Here is a 25650-nt window from a genome sequence, read left to right as displayed (position 1 = left end):
GTTCTCAATTCCTGCCTTTGGCCCTCGACCAAGCCAAGCCACAAGTCACTATGGGCATTTGGGGAATGAATCAGCACATGGGAGTGCTCCTTTTTTTTTTTATTTTTATTGGAAAATCAGATTTACAGAGGGAAGGACAGAGAGGAAGATCTTCCCTCCTCTGGTTCACTCCCTAAGTGGCTGCAATGACTGGTACCAAGCCAATCCGAAGCCAGGAGCCAGGAGCTTCTTCCAGGTCTCCCACGCAGGTGCAGGATCCCAAGGCTTAGGGCTGTCCTCAACTGCTTTCCCAGGCCACGGGCAGAGAGCTGGATGGGAAGTGGAGCAACAGGACACAAATCGGTGCCCACATGGGATCCTGGCATGTGCAAGGTAAGCACTTCAGCCACTAGGCTGCTCTGCCAGGTCCAGCAGTGCTCCCTTTTAAAAACATCAATTTAGGGGCCCGGCGGCATGGCCTAGCGGCTAAAGTCCTCGCCTTGAAGGCCCCGGGATCCCATATGGGCGCCGGTTCTCATACTGGCAGCTCCACTTCCCATCCAGCTCCCTGCTTGTGGCCTGGGAAAGCAGTCGAGGTCGGCCCAATGCATTGGGACCCTGCACCCACGTGGGAGACCCGGAAGAGGTTCCAGGTTCCCAGCTTCGGATCGGCGCGCATCGGCCCGTTGCGGCTCACTTGGGGAGTGAAACATCGGACGGAAGATCTTCCTCTCTGTCTCTCCTCCTCTGTGTATATCCGGCTTTCCAATAATAATAAATCTTTAAAAAAAAAATCAATTTAGAAAGTTTATTTGTTTAAACAAACAAACAAACAAAAAAGGCTAAGGCAGAGGGTCTGTGTTGTGAAGCAGTGGGGTAATTCACTAGTTCTAACACTTGCAACCCACAGAGACCCAGCTCAAATTCTGGCTGCCCCTTGTCTCACTGAGCTCCCTGCTAACATGCCTGAAGACAGCAGGAAAAGGCGCAAGTCCTTGGGTCCACAAGGAATTACCAGCTTCTGGTTTTGCCCTGGCCCAGTGCTGGTGGCTGTGGCCATTTGGGGAATGAATCAACATATGGAACACCTGTTAATTCTACTCAAAAAAAAAAAAAAGGCTCAGCCTGAAATGGCACCAGAAGCAGGAGGGCCCACGTCAGACACTGTCAACGAGGCCACAGAAACATGGAGTCACGGAACCAGCACAGCTCGCAGCTCAAGTAGTCAGGAGCTGCGTCCTGTGCCATGTCCTGTGGATGACAGAACAGCCATGCTTGCCTTAGGGAAAGCCACCTTTTTCTCCAAGTCTCCACCGACAACAGCTATGTAAGGATACAACAGCCAGCTGAGTGTTTTAGTTCTCCCAGGGAACAAACCCACACTCCCTTTAGGGCTGGTTTGTACAGGAATCTTCAAAAAATTATTGGAAAACAAGTGTTATGAAAAAACTATGCAAAGGGTCCAGCACAATGGCTCAAATAGCTAATCTACTGCCTTGCAAGCACCAGGATCCCATGAGTGCCAATTCATGTCCCAGTTGCTCCATTTCCCATCCAGCTCCCTGCTGGATGAAACGGCTGCAAGTCTGTACTAAATGCAGTGCATTTTGAATTGTGGATTAGAAGATGAGGAAATGGATTTGGTGGGTCACGTTCAGTACAGGAAAAAAAGGGGGCAGGAAAGAGAAAGTAAAAAGTTAAGAGAGGAAGAAAAAAAAAGCAAGCAAGCAATACTGAAAATATCGGAGCACACTGTACAAGGTTTTGTTTCATTTCCGTGCGTGCATGTATATTATGCACATGTGGGGGTCACTGCTGAAAAGCAGTAACAAATTCAAAGTGCCTCAAGTGTTAATTCTCACAGGCTATAAATCAGATTTAGCAATTCACTCACTATTGTACTCTGTTACTTCAAAATAACTTGAGTGATTCCATGGATCAGAATACTATATTTTACCAGTACAGAGAAATCTGAATTCACAATGCAGGTTCAGTCACCTCCAAGGTACCCTATATGACTGACAACATGCCGTGTGGACACCAGCTCAAGTCCCCACTCCAGTGCATCTCCCTATGAATGCACCTGGAAAGGAGCAGAAGAGGGTCTAAGTGTTTGCAGACCAAAAGGGAGACCAGGATAGAGTTCCTAGCTCCTGGCTTTGGCCTGGTCCACACTTGGAGCTGTGGCCATTCAAGGAATGAACTTGCAGATAGAAAATCAGTCTGTCTCTGAAACTCTGCCTTCAGGTAACTCCATCTAACAATATCAGGGGTGGGTGGCTTCAGAAAATAAGTCTGTTTTTACAAGCAGTTGTTGGAGGTGGTGGTCCCCATGGAAAGGGGTCACCAGAATTGCACGGCATGTCCCCAAGAGCCCGTGCTGCAGAGGCACAGCTGCCCTCTTCTATGACAGTGTGGAAAATAAGCACTGGGGAAGGTCTCTGGGTGAGCTGACTGAATACCAACAGCAAAAAAATGTCTACGGACTCCCCCACATTCCTACGGCAGGCGGGAAGGAGGCAAGGGTACGCTGGGATTGGAAATCCCCTCTGTAACTTCAGAATTCAGTCTCGTTAATACAAAGATATCCACTCCCACCAAGCATATCAGACAACATTGCAAACAGAGACATTTTTGGCTAAATGGCTTTAACAACAACCAAAAAAGCTGTTACAGTCCCGGTGGAGGGCAATGTTCCTGGTTCCCAGGATCCCTGCCCACGAGATCTGACATGGAGTACACCGCAAGCCAGGAGAGGGTTCTGAGATAACCCCACACTTACGTCCTGACAATCAGGCGCTCCGATGAATTCCACAGGCACTGCCAAGCCGACAACAGGCTGGCTGTGTTCGCTGCTGGTGATAAAAATCTCTGCTCTGCTGTCTAGGAGTATCAAGAAATCTTTAAATCTGTGCTACTTGGCACAGAGTGTCTGGCTGACACCATGTGCGATTCTCAAGGCTGATCTCCCAACCATATGGGAGCTCTGTGGTGCGGCTCAGGTGCTGTAACGCCAGCACCCGGCCCTGGTCCCCACAGAGGCCGTGCCATTGCAGCCACTGCACCACCAGCACACACACACTCACCACACACGCTCAGTCTCTCAGCCAGGAACAGAATGAGTCAGTCAGGAAAGGCTGATGCTCACTTATAAGTGAAGGCTAAGGAGACCATTCCAAGGTCTCTCCAGGATTGGGGGGCTTCATCCAAGCAGATGTCCCAAGACTCAGACCTCTTCTTTAAGACCCCAGGTCCTAAAGCTGTCAGGAATTCAACGTAATGACTGATGAGCAGCTCAGGGGTGGCCCACACACTTGGGATGACATTGACATCCAGCGTAGGGCCGTGTGAATTGGCGGCTAAGGGGGCTGAAGCCACCCTTCTGGAATAACACGGGGAGAATGATGCTTAGCCTTCCCACTCTTCACTGGCATCATCACCCGCCACTACCTCCTCCCCACTGAAAGACCAGAGCCAGTCTGAGTGCAGGCCCTGGGCACACCCTCAAGATCCTCACCCTTGGTTATTCTAATTCTGTCAAAGGCACATGCTGAGGTTGAAGGAGGTGTGAGAGTGCCTAGGAGACAGAACCACTATAACGCAGGCAGAGGAAGGAGGTCAGAAGAGAACAGGATGTTGCTGTGCCTAAGGCTCCTCACGCACCCTGTGGGCATGCCACAGTACAGGGTCTCAGGCCACGGCTTTGAATCAAGCAGGTGTGGTGATGCTACCTCCTTGGAAGCTCATGGGATGGCTGTGAATCTATCTAGCTGTTGGGGGACTTCCTACAAAGCCCCAGCACACACTCCAGGAGTGCTTGCACTGCCTGAGATGGCGCTTCAGTCCTCTGGTTCAACCAACTCCCCCATCGCAGAGGAACAGAACTCATCTCTGTCTGGCATTCAGAATCTCACCCCTTGAATCTCACCCCTTGACCTCCATTTCAGTGAACAAAAAGATGATTACCAACAAAAACTCTGGCTCCTCACCTCCCACAGCTGCCAATACTTGGCTAGGCAAGCCTGCTCCAGCAGAAGAGCCAAAGAACTCTTGCACACAGCCCTCTGCTAGACCTGTGGAGGGTGCGTGTCTCCTGAGTATCATGCTCTGTGTTGTTCACACAGCAAGCTGCCAATGTCAAGAAGATTTCAACTGTGATAAACTTGATAGCCTCAAGGGTGCCACTGGCACCCTAGGGTGGCTATCCTGCCCGAGGAAGACAGCCACTGCTGAGAACAGACACTGGTGCTTCTTCCTACTTTTGGAAGGGATTGTTCATTTTCACCTCCTCTGGTGAGCAAGATGCCAAGGAAGCAGTGGACAATCCTTGCCCAGCTGTGCCACCACACACCTAGCAGGGGCCAGCAGAGTCTAGAGAGGGAGAAGGACCAAAGCCTGTTTCTCTGAATTGGAACGCGTGCTAGTCTGAAAAATCTCCCAAACCCAGAGACTTGTTAAACAGATAGATTGTTCTAAAGTCCTCAGGGTGCCAGCACACCACCTTACGCACACTTGCAAAACAGAAAACACTACCTTCAATGCACAGAACATCTTGTGACATGGAGTCCCTGGATTCCAATGTCTTATATAAACTCATGTTCCTCTAGAACAGGAAAGAGGGTGGGATATCAGCCCCACTTCTGTTATATAAAGGACAATTCACAAAGGGAAGAACAAAAAGCTGCATCCGCTGCCTTTGTCCCACCCCCATTAAAGCCTTCAGGGTTAGCCTGACTTTGCCACTGGGAAACCTAACAGGCTAGAACCACCTTCCCTGTACGCAGCCCACTTAAAGTGATCACATGGGGCGTTTTGGTGAGTGCGCACTGGGAAGAGGCTGCCTCAGGCCCCTTTCCCTCAAGCACACAGCCATTCCTGGACAATGCCTGCAGCTGCAGCCAGCCAGGGCACTCCCTGCCTCCCCACACCTTCTAAACTGCACTAAGGAAAGCCCCTCCACCACCATCTGGAGGTCAGAGGTCGGTCCAGACTTGCCTCAGACAGAAGCATTCAACTGAGAAAAAAAAAAAAAAACCCTTAAGAGGCAGAGCACCGCCCTCTGCTCTCTACCCCCCCGGGGCAGAGGATGCTTCCTCAGGATCCCATGACTTGGAATATCTGTTGACTTTGGACAGGATAAGGAGCAGCACTGTCAGTGCAATGAAGCAACACAGTGCCCTGGGGGGCTGTCCACATAGGTCACTGCCCAGCCTGCTCAAGGTCATAGCTAGGGAGGGCTTGGGACCAGCACACCACTCCTAACCTCGGTGCTACTGTCCCTCCACCCCCTCCCCCAGAGGTGGGAGCAGGGTGTGGAGGAGAGAAAGCTCCTTCACAGTGTGACTGGGTTGCTTCTGCCATCAGAAAAGTGGGTTCATTTTGCATTCTATGTTTAACTTTGATCTTGAGATCTGCTTTTACCAATGGGACATCATTGGCAAACCTGATACAAGCAGAGACTCAACGAGTTAACCATCCTCAGGAGACCAAGCCTGGACCAGCCTCTTGCAGGGGCAGCCAGTCAAGCTAGCCATCCCAGCAACAGGTTGAGTCTGAAGCTCCTGGCCCAACTTGCAGTTACAGACTGAAGCAAACAGCAGTTGCCTGAACCTGAGGTCTGGGCTGGTTTGTTAACATGGCTTGGGAGAGCCGAGGTCTCTTGCCTGGCCTTTCCCACTTCCTTAGTGTTGGCGTGAGTGAGTCTGATCACAAACAGCATGGCAAAGTGACACACAGCGTGGGCAATGCTCCTGGGTACCATCAAGACAGAGTGTGACCCCAGTGCGTGACAACAGGCTGAGAGCGCCAAGATGTGATGTCACCACAGTGACTGGTGGCAGAACTGTGACTGGTCTTAGCAGCTGTATGAGGAGACCCTGAGGAGGTTGCTTACCCTCTGCCATCCACTGCTCTCCTCACACGCCAGACCAGCAGGACCACAGCAGCCGCATGAACATCACACAGAGTGAACAGACATAACTGTTCTTCCTGTTATAGCAGCTTCCCTCGGCTATCTGTTACGGAAACAAAGCTGACCAGTACCCGTGTTTCCTCATGAGCTTAACACATTGTTTGCTTCTCAGTGCTCTCCGAGGAACCGCCAGGAGCCCACCTTAGTAAAACACTTAGCCGAGGCCACCAGATTTATATGTATGAATGGTAACAATCCAAAATTGAACCACACCCTAATAGCAACCTTTAGAGGACGGGATAGCCAGTTACAGTTTACTAAAACAAAAGCAGCGGCAAATGCTTGATATTCTTCCAGGGACTGGCACTGTGGCAACAGCAGTCAAGGATACCACATATCACATCAACATCCCATAATGGTCCCAGTTCAAGTCCCAGCTGCTCCACTTCTGATCCAGCTCCCTGCTAATGCGCCTGGAAAGGCAGTGGAGGATGGTTCAAGTCCTCAGGCCCCTGCACCCATATGGGAGACCAGGAAAAAGCTCCAGGCTCCTGGGTTCAGGTTGGCCCAGATCCAGCCATTTCTGGAATGAACGAGCAGATGGAAGATCCTTCTGTGTCTCTCCTTCCTTCTGTAACTCTGTCTCCCAAATAAAAATAAATAAATCTTAAAAAAAAAAAAACTCACATATTTTTTAGAAAATTCATCATTTTTTCTGAGCAGTGTAGATTTTCACAAATGCAATGCTCAGGTATTACTCAAAAAAGTGGAAAAGCATACAGGTGTTTGGCACAGTGATGAAAAATGTCTTTATGATGGACTATGTCAATCAGTGGATTCTTCAACAACTTCATCGTGCTTGGAGTGGCAAGATTGGCAGCGATTCATAACTGCTGAACTATCAAAACCACTTGAGCAAGACCTTCAGAGCATGCCCCACACAGGGGACCTGGGGTGGGTGGGAGACTGGGTGGGGTTTCTCCCTTAAAATCTCTTTACCTCAGATATATGAAGGAAACAATATGGAAATAATAGTCTTACCCATTTTCCTGTAGCCCTTGAACCTTTTTACCTTAATTAACTATGTAAAGATTGTCAAAAATATAATTAAAAAATGGGGGGAAAAAAGAAAGAAAAATGTCTCCTGAGACACCCACACCACTTCTCAGAGTGTCTGGGCCCGAGGTGTGCCTCCACGTTCCATTCCAAAAAACAGTTACCACGCACCCCAGGAGGCAGCAGACAATGGTTTGAGTACCTGGACCCCTGCTACCCACATGGGAGACGTGGATTGAATTTTAGCTTTCAGCTTTGGCTCAGCCCAGTCCCAGCTATTGTGGGTACAACGGAAGTGAACCCAAGATGGAAGTGAAGATCTATTCATCTCTCTTCCTCTCTCATATTCTGCCTTTCAAATACATTTTTAAAAATAAATAAATTAAGGGCCCAGTTCAATAGCCTAGTGGCCAAAGTCCTGGCTTTTCGTGCACCAGGATCCCAGATGGGTGCCTGTTCATATCCAGGCTGCTCCACTTCCCATCCAGCTCGCTGCCTGTGGCCTGGGGAAGCAGTCGAGGATGGCTCACAGCCTCGAGATCCTGCCTGAAGAATCTCCTGGCTCCTGGCTTCAGACTGGCTCAGCTCTGACCTTTGCGGCCACTCGGGGAGAGTGAACCAGCAGACGGAAGATCTTCTTCTCTATCTTTCCTGTCTGTATATCTGCCTTTCCAATAATAAATAAATCTTTAAATAAGTAAAAATGAAAAAATAAATTAAAAAGAAAAAGATCTGTTCTCAGGAAAAGCCCTCCAGAGCCTTGCCCACTGGGGTCTCCGCAGAACCCACTGAACCTAAGGAGAGGAGGTAGCTGCCTCTGGCCTCCTGCAGCCACCTGTCGTCTCACCCGAGAGGAGGAGGGAAGCCACAGGCCAGAGGCACAACCAAGACTGGATCACAGGGCCAAGGAATGTATCCCTTAACCCCGCAGCTCGCGGTCTCGTCACTAACCATAGTAACCTTTCACCCTCGACATCAGGTGTGGCCACCTAGGAAAAAAACCCGCAGGAGACATCAAGACCAAATCAGACTCAAGTATGGCAGGAATGTTGGAATTGCCAAACAGTATAAAACCACCATGATTAATAAGATAGGGGTTCTAATGAGTGAGGCAGACAGCACACAAGGACAGAGGCAATGTACACAGACAGGGAAATTCCAGGGCAGGAACAAGGAGAAACCCTAGAGGTGATGATGACAATGTAAGGGACAGGAAGACGGTCTCTGAAGGGCTTGTGATAGGTTGGCCATCACTAAGGAAAGAAGCTCTGGGAAACTGCACAACTGGAGGGTAAAGAGAAGAAAAACAACGGGAGAAAATCACAATAGGGGACCGTGGTATGGCCTAGCGAGTCAAGCTGCCGTGTAGGAGACACAGGCATCCCACAGGAATGACCAGTTCACATCCCTGCTGCTCCATTTCAGATCCAGTTCCCTGCTAATGTGCCTACCTGGGAAAGTAGCAGAGGGCAGACCAATGCCTGGGCCCCTGCTACCCACATGATACATAGGGATGGAGTTTCAGACTACTGGCTGCAGCCCAGCTCCCAGCAGCTACAGCTTGATACAAGGTCTCTGTCTCTCTATCTGTCACTTTGCCTTTAAATATATAAATACATCTTTCAAAAAAAAAAAAAAGAAATCACAATAGAATATATATGAACTATGGGACAATTACAAAAAGTGTAACATACATGTAACAGGAGTGCCAAGAGAGAAAAGAATGAAAGGAACAGAAGAAATATCTGAAAATGTCATAACTGGAAATGTCCCAAGCTAGTGTCAGTCACTAAGCCACAAAGCCAGGAGACCAAACAGGATAAATCCCAAAACCCCATACCTAGGAACACCAATTTCAAACTACAAGAACCAAAGGTAAAGGAAAAACTCTGAAAGCCAGGTGGGAGCTAAGGTTTAAAAAAAAAAACAACAACACTTACCTATGGAGGAGCTAAGACCATTGAGCTCCCTAACATATGCTAGGAGGCAGCAGCCGGTTAAGGGCCGGAGTCCCTGCCATCCATGTGGAAGAACCAGGTGGAGTTCAGGTTCCTGGCTTTGATCTGAGCCAGCCCTAGCTGTGACAGGCATTTGCGGAATGAAACAGCAGATGGAAATCTTCCCACCCCCACCCTATCATCCTCTCTCTCTCTCTCCCTCCCTCCCTCTCCAGAATGTGGTCTATCTTGGTGAAGATTCCATGTGAGTTTGAAAAGAACGGGAAGCAGTCTGCAGATGTCAGTTCTATCCAGTTGGTAGAGAGTGCTGTTCAACTGCATTCTTACCCATTTTCCACCTGCTGGATCAGTCTATTCCTGATAGAGATACAATTAAGTCTCCAATTACAGTTACGGACTCATCCATGTCCCCTTGCCGTTCAGCAAGTTTTTCCCTCACAAAGTTTGGTACTCTTAAGTACATATATAAGGACTGTTATATCTTGAAGGACATATCCTTTATCATTACGTAACACCTGCAACAGCTTTTGAAAAAATGCTTCTTGATTTTCATCTGCTGAAAGCAGAGACACTGCCTGGCTTCAAGATTTACTGTGAAGATTCAGTAATGAAGACAGTGTGGTATCAGTAGATAAGCAGAACAGAATGCAGCCCAGAAATTGACCCATATCCATACAGTCAAGTGATCTTTGAGGAAGGAGCAGAGACAGACGCAACTGCAACACTGCGGCACCTGCAAACCACATGAGAATACCTGAGTTCAAGTTTTGACTTTTCTTTCCTGCTATTCACACCCTGGGAGGCAGCAAGTAATGTTTCAAGTTGTTGGATCCCTGACACCCAGGGAGGCCCAGATTGAGTTCCTGCTCCTGGCTTTGGCCTGGTCCAGCCCTGGCTATTGCAGCTGAGTGAATCAGTAGATGGGAGAGCTTTCCATCTGTGGCTCTGCATTTCACAGTAAATGAATCATTCAGTGATAGTAAGCAACGTATTTGAAAGGAGTCTTCAAATTGTGTGTCCTCAGGTAGCCCAAATAAAAAAAGAACAGAGCAGTGGACACAACTACATACTTTATGGAAGGGACAAAATCCAGAACCTAGACAACGGCAAATGCTGCCCGTGCTGTAACAGCGACAGGAATTCCCACTCAAAGGGTGGGGCGCAAAGGCATGCAATCCGTTTGGAAGACAGTCTGGTGGTTTCTTATAAAACTAAACATTCTCTTACCTTTGAGCTAGCAATTGCACGTCTTGGTATTTACCAAAGGCACTACAAACCGCATCTGCACACAGTCTGTACATGGATCTTTACAGTAGTTTTGTTAATAATTCCCAAAACTTGGAAGGAACCAAGATGTCCTTAAGAACATAAATGAATAAATGTCCAGACAATAGCATATGATTCAGTACCAAAAGGAAACGAGCTATCAAGCCATGAGAAGACATGAAGGAGACTTCACCGCACATTGCTAAATGGAAGAAGCCAACCCAGAAAGGCTACACACTGGGTGACTCCAATGACGACATCCAGGAAGAGGCAAAAACCAAGGACAGTAAAGAGATCGCTGGTTGTCGGTGTTCAGGAAGGACACACAGATGAATACATCAATCCAAACTGCTTTTCAGGACAGTGAAACTACTGTGTGCACTGTAATGAATGGCAGACACATGTCACTATCCATTTGTCCAAACCCACAGACTGCAGAGGAGTGAGTCCTGCAATAAGGATGGAATCTGGATGATAATGCGGCATTAGAGGTCTGTCCATTGCACTAAATATAGCACTCTGGTGGGGGAGGTGGACCCTGGGCAGATGATGGAGCAATCATGCCCAAGATGGTGCTATGGACCTACAAGCACTCCAAAAAAGAAAACCTGTTGTGACAAATCAAGAGGAATAAAATATTGACACATGCTACAACATGGGTGAATCTTGAAAACACCAGGCTAGGTAAAAGAAGCCAGACACAAAAGGCACAGAAATATCCAGAACAGGCCAATCCACAGAAAAAGAGAGAAAGTAGAGCAGAGGGTGTCATCAGGACTTCCCTGTGGGGCTCTGCAAGTGTCGGGAAATCGATGACAAACCAGCTCATCCTTCTCTGCAAGTGTGCAGAGCCCACACTGTGCTCCCTAAGAAAGTTGCTCGAAAATCATTTAAACAAATCAGATAAATAAACAAATCACTCAATGGTCTGTGATGTAGAACACAGGACTGCACACAACATAAGCATGCATACTGAAATCCTGATGAAAAAAATCTTAGTTTTTTCATGATGCTAATTAAACAAAAGGATGGGTTATACTAACCGGCGCCTAACCTAGATGTTAAAATGCATAAATGCCCAATGTAAGAGAATCAAGCCTTACAACCCAAAGGAGAGTCTTAGGCTGGAAACTCACTGAGCTCAGCCTACTGGCAGGGAGCCCGGAAAATCCAGGTCCTGTTGCAGACACATAGAAATAAGAGTTCCTGGGCCCAGCGCCATGGCCTAGAGGCTAAAGTCCTCGCCTTGAATGCCCCGGGATCCCATATGGGGTTCTAATCCCGGCAGGCCCACTTCCTATCCAGCTCCCTGCTTGTGGCCTGGGAAAGCAGTCGAGAATGGCCCAGAGCTTTGGGACCCTACACTCACGTGGGAGACCCGGAAGAGGTTCCTGGTACCCGGCTTCAGATCGGCACAGCACCAGCCATCACGGTCACTTGGGGAGTGAATCATCGGACGGAGGATCTTCCTCTCTGTCTCTCCTCCTCTCTGTATATCTGACTTTGTAATAAAAATAAATCTTAAAAAAAAAAAAAAAAAAAAAAAAGAAGAGTTCCTTCACCCCAAGAACTCTAGGGAGGGCAGGGTAGGGCTACACTGAAGAGCCTTCAATGCCAACTGGTTTAAGGACATGTCTTGTCTCTCACTCAGACTGGAGGCAGCCAGAGGGACCATCAGGCCCACCAGCACTTCCTACCCCTCAGCATCTAGCCAAATTCTTTTTTTTTCTTTTTAAAGATTTATTTACTTTGATTACAAAGTCAGATATACAGGGAGGAGGAGAGACAGAGAGGAAGATCTTCCATCCAACGATTCACTCCCCAAGTGACTACAACGGCCGATGCTTCGCCAATCCGAAGCCGGGAACCAAGAAACTCTTCCAGGTCTCCCACATAGCTGCAGGGTCCCAAGGATCTGGGCCATTCTCGACTGCTTTCCCAGGCCACAAGCAGGGAGCTGGATGGGAAGTGGGCCTGCCGGGATTAGAACCCCATATGGGATCCCGGTGCGTTCAAGGCGAGGACTTTAGCCACTAGGCCACGCCACCGGGCCCCATCTAGCCAAATTCAATGCTTAACCAGCACATGATTAAGAAATAGAGCAAATTGGGGAGGGGGGATACAAGGGTTAACAGGTACAAAAATGAATAATTTTTTACTTTACACAGAAGCATCCAATGGGGCCAGCTGCCTCTGGCAGTGTCAGGATCCCATACAGACACTATTCCACTACTGATCCCTGCTGATGCTAAAGCAAAGGAGGATGACCCACGTCCTTTGGCCTCTAACACCTTCCTGGCCCCTGGCTTCAGGTCAGTCCAGTCCCGGCCATTGTAGCCATTTGGGGAGTGAACCAGCAGACGCAGGATCTCTCCCTGTCTCTCTCCTCTACCTGTGACTCTGTCTTTCAAATATAAACAAACAAATCTTTTAAAAAGAGCATTCACTGAAGAGGCCAGGTAGGGAGCAAGCTCTCCTGATGTACCTGATGCATTTAACTTAAGGGCTGATAGTTCTCAACTTTTCCAGGACTTGGTCTGCAGGGAGCGTCGAGCAGAGTCCCCTTACCCACAAGCACTCCACTGTTTCCTGTGGAGCACTCAAAAAGTGATGGTGCGAACATTCCCCTCACCCCACAGGAAGCAGACACTGACAGGACTTGGCCAGAGATGGGACAGCGTGAGCTAACCACTTTTCAGACCCAAAGGCTTGGCAGTATGCCCAGGAAGAGATGATTGCCCAGGAGTAAAAAGATGAGATTCGGCCCGAGCCCACAGCATCAGAGGGCAGAAGAGGCCCTCACCTCGGGTATCATCCGCCGCCGCTTCACACTGTGGACCAGGTCCAGCTGCCCGCCGCTGCCAGGCTGCTTGCGTTTGCTGGAGTCCTGCAGGGCGGTGAGGATGCCGTCCAGGGGGGGCCTCTCCGACGTTCTGGAGCTCACGGAACAGTCCAGGGCAGCATCCTCAGCCTCCGTCTCCACTTTCACCGTGCTGTTTTTCAGAACTGCGGCAGATAAGAAACAGGGCTCAGTGTGGGGCAACGCCCAGAGACAAGGGGTGTGGGGTATGCCCTGTCGCTCCCTCTCTCAAAGATTTTTTTAAACCTGTGCTTTCCAATAACACACTTCTTATTTGCTGTGAGGGCCAAATAACAAAACTAGGTTTCCAGAACATCGGGTTCGAAATGAGCTGGAATGTCTCTAGGAAACAGAAGAAAAAGTAACTTCAGAAAGATGCGTAAGATGCTTACAACAGGTGCGTGGGTACCAGGGCTGGGACTTGTCAAACACCTTTTTTATATTCCGTGTACATGCTGTCAATGGATAACCTCATCAAAACTAATACAATAAAGGCATTTTTCTTTAAAAAAAAAAAAGGGCATACATATATTTTTTACCTTCTTCTACATCTTCACTGAATTCAGCTGAGTTCATCTTCTATTCCACTAAATGAAAAGATAAAGACAAAGTCTGGATTTACTACTGGGTTTATTTCCTCACCCCTACCCGCACAGAAATCCCCTTGCCCTCCCTACGTGGGCTCTGGGTGGGAGTGAGTACACAGATACACAGCACGCACATGCCCAGAGCAGCCACCTGTGCATCTCCCTGTGGGCAGGGTGGTCCACTGAGAGGCACTTACTGAGTCAGGGCAAAATGTTCTTTGTTGTTTTTTTTTTTCAAAAGATTTAATTATTTTTATTACAAAGTCAGATATACAGAGAGGAGAAGAGAGAGGAAGACCTTCTGTCCAATGATTCACTCCCCAAGTGACCACAATGGCTGGTGCTGTGACGATCCGAAACCAGGAGCCAGGAACCTCCTCCAGGTCTCCCACATGGGTGCAGGATCCCAAAGCACTGGGCCATCCTCAACTGCTTTCCCTGGCCACAAGCAGGGAGGTGGATGGGAAGTGAAGCTGACAGGATTAGAACCGACACCCACATGGGAACCCGGGGCGTTCAAGGCGAGGACTTTAGCCACAAGGCCACGCGGCCGGGACCGCAAAATGTTCTTTGAACAAATCACATCTTACTGACAACCCAATTAGGGTGATCTCTTTTCAGTCCCTCCTTATAAGGACCAGCCACAAAGCCAAAACCAAACTCGGCAAGGAAGCAGGGTCGAAAGCTGGAAGCTGCAGCCTTTGATGTACCTGAGCTGATGCCTGGGGACTCACTCGAAATGATCAAGAGATCCGTGCTGCACATGACCATAGGCCTCAGTCACACTCAAGGCACAACTCAGCGCAGATGGAGACCCCCTGTGCACTCAAGGCACAGCTCAGCACAGATGGAGACCCGCTGCACACTCAAGGCACAGCTCAGCGCAGATGGAGACCTGCTGCACACTCAAGGCACTGCTCAGTGCAGATGGAGACCCGCTGCACACTCAAGGCACAGCTCAGCGCAGATGGAGGCGCGGCTCAGTGCACACGTGGGTCAGCTCCAGCATAGCAGGAAGAACATGAAACCTCACGCTTGCTCACATGGTAAGATGGTCCTTTCTGGGGACTTACTGGGGCTAGATGCTTCATTAAAACTCACTCGACCTGTTTTGGTAAAGTAGCCACTAGAAAAATGTTGGCTACCTATGTGGTTATGTTATACTATTTTTGGAAGCGCTAATCTAGTCCTTCCTTCAGCTCCAACAAGCAGAGAAAACATGGTGGGTTGTAACGTGTGGGTTTGAGAGCATCATACAATCTAGTCTGAACAGCAGAATGGAAGCGGTGGTGGCACCAGCCCAACTCCTACCAGTGCCCCCAGGACAGGACAGGACCAACACTGCAGCGGGGAGGAGCACTAAATTTACTATTACCTTCTCTGAGATGCTCCCAATTCCTAACAGCAGGAATGAAAACAGCACACAATGCAAATGAGTCGTATCCATTGGGAAACAATGCATATGGCAACTTGCACTTGTTTCCACAGCTATGTGGGTGGACAGACACACGGCCTTTTAATTTTACTTAAGGCTCAGGCGACAGCAGAACCAACGCGTTCCTCCCAAGGAATTTCTTTAAGAGGAAGGCCATCTACAACACATGGCAGACCAAAGGGCGGCTACAAGACGACACTTGGTTGCCACAGCCAATTTAGAGGTGATTGAGCGCATGTCACGAGTAGGGCAGGAGATTGTGCATTCAGCTGGTGCGTGCACACACCAACTTCTAAACTCACGGAACATCACGCTTGCACAGGGCTTCTGAAGACGAACCTGAGGACATGTGTCACGACAGCCCTACAGGACAGGCATGATCGAGCCCGCTGTGATGGCTCAGTGGCTAAATCCTCACCTTGCACATGCCAGGATCTCATATGGGCGCCAGTTTGTGCCCGACTGCTCCACTTCTCAAACAGCTCCCTGCTTGTGGCCTAGGAATGTAGTAGACAATGGCCCAAAGCCTTGGGACCCTGCACCTGTGTGGGAGACCCAAAGGAGGCTCCTGGCATTGAATCGGCTAAGCTCCCAACCATTGTGGCCACTTGGCCACGGAAGGTCTTTCTACTAATCCTCTCTGTAAATCTGCCATTCCAATAAACAATAAATAAATTCTTTAAAAAAGGGTGGGGGGGACAAGCACAGTCCTTATCACTTCTGTGCTAACTAACTTCCAGGAGGGACAGAGAAAATAAGCTTTACTTGAAACCACAAAAGGCTTCCTCCTACCTGAAACAACAACAAAGTGAGGCTGAGTTCAACCAACAGGGAGTCAACCTCAGGGAGGCTGGAGAACTGTGCTGCCAGGTGAAGGGGCTGGCAGCTCCCTGCACCACTCAAAGAAAGTGAGGGAGGGAAATCCTTCCCCCAGCTGGCTGTCAGTCAGTGGCTGGCAGGGTGGTGGGTATCACCAGGCACAGATTCCAACCTGCCTCCCAGCCCCGTGAGCAGGTCTCTCAGGGAAACAGAGTTCCCAAACACCCTTAGCTTGCTGAAGATCCCTGGAAGCTCTGCTATGTGGTCACATAACCCATTCCTCTCCATCCAAGGGCAAGGGCAGAAGACATGGGGAGGCACGCATGCTGGCTGCTGCGGGACAGGGACCCCGCACACAGCAAAGTATATTTTGGAGAGAGAAAAGCAGCTAAGGGAGGAGGAGATGGCAGAGAGTTTACACAAAGCAAAAAGGGATCCTGGTGGCACTCTGGCCAGGCAGGAAACAGTAGATGTGAAACGCCAGCAACCAGAATGGAAGGACACAGCTTCCGAAACTCCAGGTGCAGGTGAGGCAGCCAGGACAGAAAGGGACAGCTCCCAGAAGCCAAGGTGCAGGGAGGGTGGCGAGCTGACTCAGGGAGCTCTGCACTCGCCCTCCCTCCTTGCTCTGCTGGAACCCCCTATGGAGCAGCAGGGCCCTGGGGAGCCTGACAATGCAGAGCCTTGCTGCTGGCCGCTGGGCGTAGCTGACCAGGAATGTGGCTCCGTGAGCACAAGGGCTATTTTCTGAATCACCCGCACCACCAGTAACACCAGCACCACAGCAGAATGACCTGGGAAGGACACACACCTGATGTGCCTGCGGGCCAGGAGGGAAGTGGGGGACGCAGGGAAGGGAGCAGAAAGGCTCTCAGGGGTGAGGTAGGAGGAAGGGGCTACAGCTGCCCAGCTCCAAGTAGCCCAAGCGCATCTGCTCTGGGAAAAGCATTTCTGTGTTCATTTATAGACTGGCAACTGAAGCAGCAAGGTTAGTACCTAAGAAACCCACAGCACAGGATGGTGGGCCTCTGTCCCTGGAGAATAGCTATGCTCGCCAGGAGGCACTTGCCTAAGGCTCATTCAGGTAGTGGTGGGCGAGTACCCACCAACCGGAGTGCGCCCACCAACTGCATGAGCACCTTGGCCTTGCCCCAGGCTACTTGAATCCAGGTTCCTCCAATAGACATTGATGGCAGGGCCACTAGCCAGCCCACAGTGTCAGTCACAGAGGTGGAGCAGGATTCCTGGTGGAGGGTGGCAGTACCACTGACTGGGCAGCTGGAGGAGCAAACACAGCCCTCTGTCTGCTGCCAAGGCTCTGCTGCCAAGCACCCTGGCTACTTTCAGGCCACTCTGGGGGATCCCGGAATCTCGTTTAGCCCTAGGGGCTACCTGAAAAGCAGTTTGGACTACAACTGTGTCTGGAGGCAGACTTCCTGCCGTGGGGCAGGAGGTGTGAGGGGCCACTCCCTGTGGCCTGGAGCTGACTCAGTGACAGCATGGGACCCACTCCGGCTTACCACCCACCACAGCAGGTGGTAAGGAGATGGGTATCACCTCTCCCAGGCCATTTCCTGGTCCTCTGCTGGGTGGAGTCGGGGAGCTGAGTTGATCCAGGGCGGCCCCAGATGCCGGCGCACAGGGAATTTCCTCCTGCTTGCCTAACATGGGTGCTGGGGGAGCTGGGCCTTCTCAAGTTCACCCCATTTTTCTCCCTCGCCTGCTGGCTTCCAGGCTGTATGTCCCAGCATCCTTTCTATCAAAATCTTCTTACCTCACAGCATGGGCCATCTGGCAGCTCCTCTGGATGTCACCAACAATCAGCTCAGTAGCCCCTGCCCAGCCAAGGGAAGAGTTCAACGAGTGGAGAAAGCACAGGACATGTGCAAGCTTCAACTGCCTCCGCTTCCAATGCCGCCGGTGCTAAGACCAACCAGACAGTAGCTCTCAAGAAGACCATGCTCCGGGGCTGGTTTAATAAGTAAAAATCCTGCCTCTTTTCAAAACAAACAACCTAGAAAGCCCCAGGCAAAGTGTCCATCACTAACCTAGAAAGTTGCAAATGATGCAGGGTGGCATTGATTCTGTCCACACAGAGGGGACCAGGGCTGGCCAGGGTTCAATTTTCCACTCCAGACCCGCAAGGCAGAGGATGAAACCGGCCATCAGCGCAGCCTTCGGCTTGCAGAAGACACAAAAGGAAGGACAGGGCCTCTGCAACTGGCCAAGCCTCTCCCAGCAAGTACTGTGAGCCCATGTTGGAGCCAACTCATGTTCCAACTGCTAGATTTCCCATCAAGTTCCCTATTCAAGCCCAGGAAAGCAGTCGAGTACGGCCCAAGTCATTGGGACCCTGCACCCACACAGGAGACCCACAAGAAGCTTCTAGTTCCTGGCTTCGGACTGACTCAGCTCCAGCCGTGTGGCCTCTTGCGGAGTGAACCAGTGGATGGAAGACATTTCTTTCTCTCTCACCTTCTCTCTGTAAATGTGTCTTTCCAGCAAGATAAATCTTTATTAAAATAATAAAGGAAGGATAATCTGACCAGCACAAAGCTTCAACCAGTCTAATATCAAACGGCAAGGAATAAATGGTCCACATTGGCTCCAGAAATGCTAAAACCTGCAGGGTTTGTGTCTATCTCTCTGTCTAACAATGGACAAGTCTGAATCCTATTACCACACACTTGGCTGGGGCTTTATTTTTATCTTTTTTTTTTTTTTAAGATTTATTTATTTTTATTGGAAAGATGGATATACAGAGAGGAGAAGAGACAGAGAGGAAGATCTTCCATCCCATGTTTCACTCCCCAAGCGACCCCAACGGCCAGAGCTGAGCCGGTCCGAAGCCAGGAGCTCTTTCAGGTCTCCCACGCGGGTACAGGGTCCCAAGGCTTTGGGCCGTCCTCGACTGCTTTCCCAGGTCACAAGCAGGGAGCTGGATGGGAAACGGGGCCACTGGAATTAGAACTGGCGACCATGGGATCCCGGCCCGTGCAGGGCGAGGACTTTAACCACTACGCTACTGTGCTTGGCCCTTGTCTTAACCTTTTTTTTTTTAAGATTCACATCTCCCTAATCACATTTTGAAGTCCCCAAAGTACACACAGGGAACATAATTCAGCAGGCATGGAAGTGCTGAGTTAAAAGGCCACTGTGATGGGGACAGGGCTTGTGGAGCAGTGGAACGCCTGCATCCCTTACTTGAGCTTCAGTTGGAGTCCCCGCGGCTCCACTTCCTATCCAATTCCCAGCCTGTGGCCTGGGAAAGCAGTCGAGGATGGCCCAAAGCCTTGGGATCCTGCACCCACATGGGAGATCCGGAAGAAGCTTCTGGCTTTGGATCAGTTTAGCTCTAGATAATAGAGCAAGTTGGGGAGTGAACCAGCAGATTGAGGATCTCTCTTAACTATGCCTTTCAAAAAAGGAAGAAAAGCAAGCAAGAACCTAGGGTTCAATTCCCCATTCCTGACTCCAACTTCCTGCTAATGTGTACCCTGGAGTGTAGGCCCCGGTCTCCCAAGGGTTAACTCCACAGCTTACCTTGTTTCTAAGGGGTAACAGAATGGGCACTCTTGGCCTGATACATGTAGCCCCTGGCTTGAATGCAGTTCCTCTTCCCTGCTTCCCCTTTGTTAAGATGCCCCCAGGGGAGCTTAGGAGTTGCTTGAGCATTGGGATAATACTGGGAGGGACTGGGCAGACTATAAAAGATGCAGGCTGACCCCAAATAAACGGCATTCTGTTTACAAGAGTGATCCACTGCGTGTTGTCTTGTGTTGTCTTGTGTGTTGTCTTTTTGTAACCCTATTCCCTCCGTTCGGCTCGGGGTACGCGGTGACGCGGGCGTTGCCGATACTGGAGGGTGGCAGTGATGGTTCAAGTAACTGGGCTTCTGCTCCCACATGGCATTCCTGGATTGAGTTCCTGGTTTCTACACAAGTCAGAGCCCACAAGATGGCATCTGAGGACTAATCCACAAGATGGAAGCTGTCTCTAAAACAGAGAAAAAAAGAACAAAAGAAAACACCTACTGTATCCAACTGGGTTCCTGGCCGGGCACTCCATGTGTCATTCCACAGATGCTTTCAAAGTGTGGTGAGCCTCAGAGGGGGCAGTGTGCTGTAGCTGGCCTAGGTGGCCTGCACTGGGCCTGGAGCTCTGGCCGACGCCACGGTCACAATCAAGTGAGGAGCCTGGAATTGGCCATGGTGGGGGTATTCGCACCAAGGTAACTGACACTGGCTACCCACCAAGGTTTTTCTCCCCTCTTTCCTGAAAGCCGCTTCACCAAAACATGCCAAGTACCACCGAGGGGTGCCACAAGATCACAGCTATTTTCAGAATAATGCTAAGATGTTATTCCCTTCCACTCTCATCTTGCCAGCATGCAGGGGAGTTTTCCACGACATGGTGTTTCTCAGAAGACTAAATACAGAGGCAGATATGAAAATTCAGCTTCTACTAAAACCAAACATGAAAGTGACTTGCAAAAATGTAAACACAGCCTCTGTTTTCAGGGAGGATTTTAAAATACAGCTTATGTCATAAAAATGATGTTGCAGCCTAATGGTTTCATTATGGTTATTTAAAAACATACACTTAAATATTTCCCATCTTTAGTTTTAAACATGGACACAATTTATGGAAATAACCCACAGACACCAAAAATTCTTTAAGATCCCTAATCATTATGAGGTAAAGGTCTTTCTGTCTTTCCTTCTATCAGCAAATCTGCCTATCTAACAAAAATAAATCTTTAAATGATTACAGACAAAAATGGCCCAGACATAGAAATGTTACCTACATCTCATACTTGCTTTAAGGTCCTTTTAATTCCAAAATATTTAAGCAAAGAAAAACTTAGATTGTTGAAGGCCATCACATATGCCAAAATATTTGGCATTTTGTATATCAAAACAAAAACAACAAAAATGTTTTAATAAACATAGTAAGAGGGATAAAAAAATAATGAATCGTAAAAAAAAAAAAGGGGGGGGGGGGAAGCTGGTACAGTGGCTTCCCTTTCAAGTGCCAGGATCCCATATGCACTTTGGATATGTCCCAGTGGCCCCACTTCCCATCCAGCTCCCTTCTTGGAGCCTGGGAAAGCAGTCGAGCACAGCCCAAAGTCTTGGAACTCTACACTGCATGGGAGACCCAGAGGAAGCTCCTGGCTCCTGGCTTGGGATCAGCTCAGCTCCAACCACTGAGACCATATGAGGAGTGAACCAGCGGAGGGAAGATCTTTCTGTCTCCTTCTCTCTGTAAATCAGCCTTTCCAATAAAATAAGTCTTTTACAAAAGAAGAAGAAATGGGATCCTAAGGCCAAAAGTTTTGAAAACCTAGTTTCCTGATTTTTTTTTCATTTACTGTACCATGGAAATGTCTCTATCACTTCTTTCACCTTGAGTTTCTCCAAAAGCAGATCTTCAGACCCTGACTGGAGATACGCCACTTCCTTCGGAGGAGAGAGCTGGAGTCCCCAGGGGCCAAGCACTATGGTACGGTGTGAGAGCACCAAGAGACACCACAGCCCTCTTTCCTACCACAAGCACCAGAAAATGCAAAGCCTTCTCGCACGTGAGCCTATCCCTTCCACCTGCTCCCGACACAGCGTGGACAGAACACTTTTTTTTTTTTTTTTTAACAATCCTGTGAGTTGCGGCCGGGCAGCATGGCCTAGCGGCTAAAGTCCTCGCCTTGAACACCCCGGGATCCCATATGGGCGCCAGTTCTAATCCCAGCAGCTCCACTTCCCGTCCAGCTCCCTGCTTGTGGCCTGGGAGGGCAGTTGAGGTCGGCCCAAAACTTTGGGACCCTGCACCCGTGTGGGAGACCCGGAAGAGGTTCCTGGTTCCCAGCTTCGGATCAGCACAGCAATGGCTGTTGCGGCTCACTTGGAGAGTGAATCATCGGACGGAAGATCTTCCTCTCTGTCTCTCCTCCTCTCTGTATATCTGACTTTGTAATAAAAATAAATAAATCTTAAAAAAAAAACAGTCCTGTGAGTTGGCAACCCTTGCTAATCCCATTTTACAGATTAAAACTGAGGCATGGCTTTTAGAGTGGCAGAGGGTCTCCTCTGCACTGTCTGGCCTGGTTTTCTGGTTTCATGGGCGTGAGACCCTTAGGTGGCTCTGCAGGGAGTGGACCCTGCAGGGAGTGAGTCACCCTGCTGTGTGACAGCCTGGCTAGCCATGAACAAGGTCCCTGCTTTGTGTGGGATAATGGCCCACTGCAGAGGTCATTTCTAGGGATCATCACCTCCGTGGCAGCAGAGAGGCGAGGATGTAGGGGATGAAAACAGGCAGAGGGCCGGATGGGAAGACGTAAGTAGCAGGAGGGAAGGAGTGCTCAGTGGGTGTTGTAACAGGTTTCTATGACAACCATAACTCAACACCCAGGCCACAAAGCTGTGGGGAAGTCCCCCCACCACAAAAAAAAAAGAAAATCTGAATGCTGATTTCTAAATGTAAATATTTTTTAACTCACAACGCAGACCTAAGAGACTTTTCCCCCCACTTCGGCAAAGAAATATTAATCGACACCAACTGAAGGGGGAAAATCCATTTACAAAATAATTGCCAATGTCACTCAAGGCAGCATCACTTGATTTCCCTCCTCACATTCAGCTCCTAAATACCTATGACCAAACTTTGGTGACCCCTGCAGGGCCGCATGCACTTGAACCTGCTGAGGCACAGCCACAGCCACAGCAAAGAGCAGAGGCCAGAGGGCAAAGTGCCAGGGCCAGGATGGCTTCCCTGGCTGGCAGCAAGTCAGGGGCAGGGCTGTGGAGCTGGACGCCACTCTGCAGCACAGGCCACCACTGTACCCATTCGCTGGCATCTGTTCTTTTTAAATGTTACTTATGTACTGAACACTGAAAAACAGGCAGACAGAGATCTATTTACATGGTTCAGCATGTAGTAGGTGGGAAGGACCAGGATGATGCTAGGAGCCAGGATTCTCATCTGGGTCCTCCGCATGGGTGGCAGGGACCAAATGAGACCCGCTGCCTCCCAGGGCCTGCATGAGCAGGAAGCTGCAGCCAGTTACACTGATGGGGGCATGGGTCTCCCAGCTAGTAGCCTTCACATTTGGCCAAACACCTGCCCCACCCCACACGCTGCAGAGATCATGCGAAGTGAAAACCCCCTGATCCCCACTGGCTCCCCCTGTGCTGAGTTGGGAAGTCAACACAGAATTCGAAAAGCTCTACAGATGGAAAGTGCTAAACCATGAGTATAAAAATTCAAAACCAAGGGTGCGTCACCAGGCCACTCGTCAATAACAAACTTCAAAGTTCATGGGGATATCTCAACTACCTGATTAAATCACACTGTGAGGTAGCAGATGGGAAACAGGCCAAAAAATTAAAGTAACCGGCAGCTTTTGGATTTTTCCTTTACATTTCCCCCTCATTTTCCTCATGTCACACCAGTGGGTATGCAATTGTTCGATACTGAAAATTTATAAATATGAAAACTAAGAAGTTTAAGGACACTCTAGTCAGATCATATTCTTAGCAACATCCGCCAATGCAAGTTGAGAATGCTTGTAAAACCTAAATCGCACAACCTCTCTAAAAACACTGCTGGTCTGAGAAACAAGGTGACTAACGCCCGATCAGCCCAGCACAGATGGCTCTGGGTGACCGATGGCCTCTCACTACAAGGAGCGCCCAGAGTGTGGAGAGGAGACCAGAGAATGCACCAGGCTCAACAGCCTGCGGGGATGAGAAGGTGCAAGATCAACCTCCAACCGCCATTTCCTGGCAGGTTCCCTGCAGGCATTATCAATACCTCTGCTTGGTCCTTGGGTTCTTTTTCAAAATGAGACAAATTTCATAATGGGTGGGTGGGTGTTAGGTGGAAATGGAGGAACCCCAGACCTAATCTTCTGGACCTAGCAGGGACCCAAGCTCCCAGAGGGGTTTCGTGGTTGTTCAGAAAGATGACCAGCCAGGGGACAGTGTTGGCAATGCTCAGCAACCTGCCAGAGGTTCTGACCTGCACCTGTAGCCCTTCCTTTCCCACTTCCTCCAAACTGGACTCTACTGGACACCCAGAGCTTGTGCCAGGGGCTGCGACTCCAGAACACAGAGAAGGCAGTGGGAGAGGGAAGCCGTGGATGAAGGCTGGGCCCCAGAAAACAGGAAGGAGCAGTGGGAGGTCACCGTGATGGGTGAGTGAGCAGGCAGTCACGCAGACTATGACGCCACAGCTCTCCTCCTGCAGGGAGGGCAGCTGCAAGCCAGAGGGCCCAGCTGAGGCAGCACCACCGGCCTCTTCCCTGACTGGCCCTAATCCTTCTCTAACTGAAGGATTCCTTCACATGGCAACAGGACCAGAGGGAGGAAGGGGTGTCCGTCCATCCATCCGTCTATCCATTCTTCCCTCCGGAAGCCCACATCATCCACCTCTCTATGAGGCAGAGCTAAGCCTGTGACCCTGTTGCACCAGGACAGCAGAGGCTTTGCGGCCAGCCCCCAGTCAGACAGAACGAGCAGCAGGGCCCGAAATGGGAAGTCATTGGGCTTCCTGAGACTTCAAGGCTCAAATCCCAGCCAGCTGAACCAGGATTCTGCCCCCCCACCCGCCCCGTTAAAATAACAACATCATCCGCCCACCCTGGGCAGCAACACTGGCCGCAAGTGCAGCTTGGGGAGCAGCTGGCCCTGTGTAACCCTGACCTTGGGCCAGTTGGGGCAAACACCCCTCCCACCAAGACCCAGATGCAGATGTCAAGCAAATCCAGACTGCGCAAGGAACTGGAGCCCAGACACAGCAATGGAATCAGAACCCCAGAAAATCAGGATACTGGCTTTTGCAGTCCTGGCCACACAAAAGTTAAAACAGAGAACACACTCGGATCATTTTAAACACAGGAACAATACAATCAACTCAGGGATTTATACTCATATCTACTTGATTTTCACGGGACTCACTCCCCACATGGCCCCAACACCAAGGACTGGGTCAGGACATACCCAGAAGCCAGGAACTCCATCGGGGTGTCCACGTGCAAGGTAAGGGCCCAAGCTTTAGGCCATCTTCCACTGTCTTCCAAGGCTCATCAGCAGGGAGCCAGATCACCAGTGGAGCAGGGCTTCAATGGACACTGCAACAAGACATCTCCAGCAATGGCTTAACCTGCTGTGCCAAGGTCTGCCCCTACTAAGGGCCAGGTACTGACGTGTCAGCATCCTGTATCACACTGCCTCGCACTGCCTGTCTCCTCCTCACACACACCCAGCAAGGCATTCGGCTCACAGAGATGAGGTGCCAGCCACCACCCTCAGCTCGTGACTTAGGCCTAGCCAAGTTCTAGTTACGGAAGTGGACCAGCAGACGAAGTGCCATCTCTCTCTCTCTCTTTCTCAAAAAGGACTTTAAAAGTTAACATCTAGAGCAGGGCATGATGGCTCAGTGACTATATTCTGGTCTTGAAACTGCTGGGATCCCATATGGGGTTCATGTCCTGGCTGTTTCGTTTCCCATCCAGCTGCTGTCTTGTAGCCTGAGAAAGCAGTCCAGGATGGCCCAAAGCTTGGGACCCCGCACCCATGCAGGAGCCCTTGAAGAAACACCTGGCTCTTGCCTTTGGATCGGCTCAGCTCTGGCCAATCGGACGATCTGGGTAGTGAACTAGCAGAGAGCTTTCTGTCTCTTCTCTCTGTAAGATAATTAGAATAACTGGAAAGTCAGACAATTGGAAAGTCAGATATACAGGGAGGAAGATCTTCCATCTGATGAATCACTCCCCAAGTAAC

The 25650-nt window shown here is 49.8% G+C and overlaps 1 protein-coding gene across 2 annotated transcripts in view; it reads right to left on the bottom strand.

Moving 5' to 3' along the window:
- The window catches only part of BEND3 (BEN domain containing 3), a 42947-nt gene that overhangs the window by 8834 nt on the left and 8463 nt on the right, over positions 1 to 25650 (bottom strand). The window contains exons 1-3 of one of the 2 annotated variants that reach the window (XM_058660188.1): positions 19906 to 20460; positions 13570 to 13617; positions 12974 to 13176 (exon numbers count right to left, since the gene is read on the bottom strand). In XM_058660188.1, the coding sequence (XP_058516171.1) occupies positions 12974 to 13176; positions 13570 to 13606 (240 nt within the window). In that variant the 5' untranslated portion in view covers positions 13607 to 13617; positions 19906 to 20460. Of the gene's footprint in view, positions 1 to 12973; positions 13177 to 13569; positions 13618 to 19905; positions 20461 to 25650 lie in introns of those variants that run through there. The other variant, XM_058660183.1, reaches the window with a different exon arrangement.

This window comes from Ochotona princeps, chromosome 1 (genome assembly GCF_030435755.1).
Source record: "Ochotona princeps isolate mOchPri1 chromosome 1, mOchPri1.hap1, whole genome shotgun sequence".
Lineage (NCBI taxonomy): Eukaryota > Metazoa > Chordata > Mammalia > Lagomorpha > Ochotonidae > Ochotona > Ochotona princeps.
Note: the sequence above shows the minus strand (reverse complement) of the source record. Positions and strands in the feature narration are given on the sequence as shown.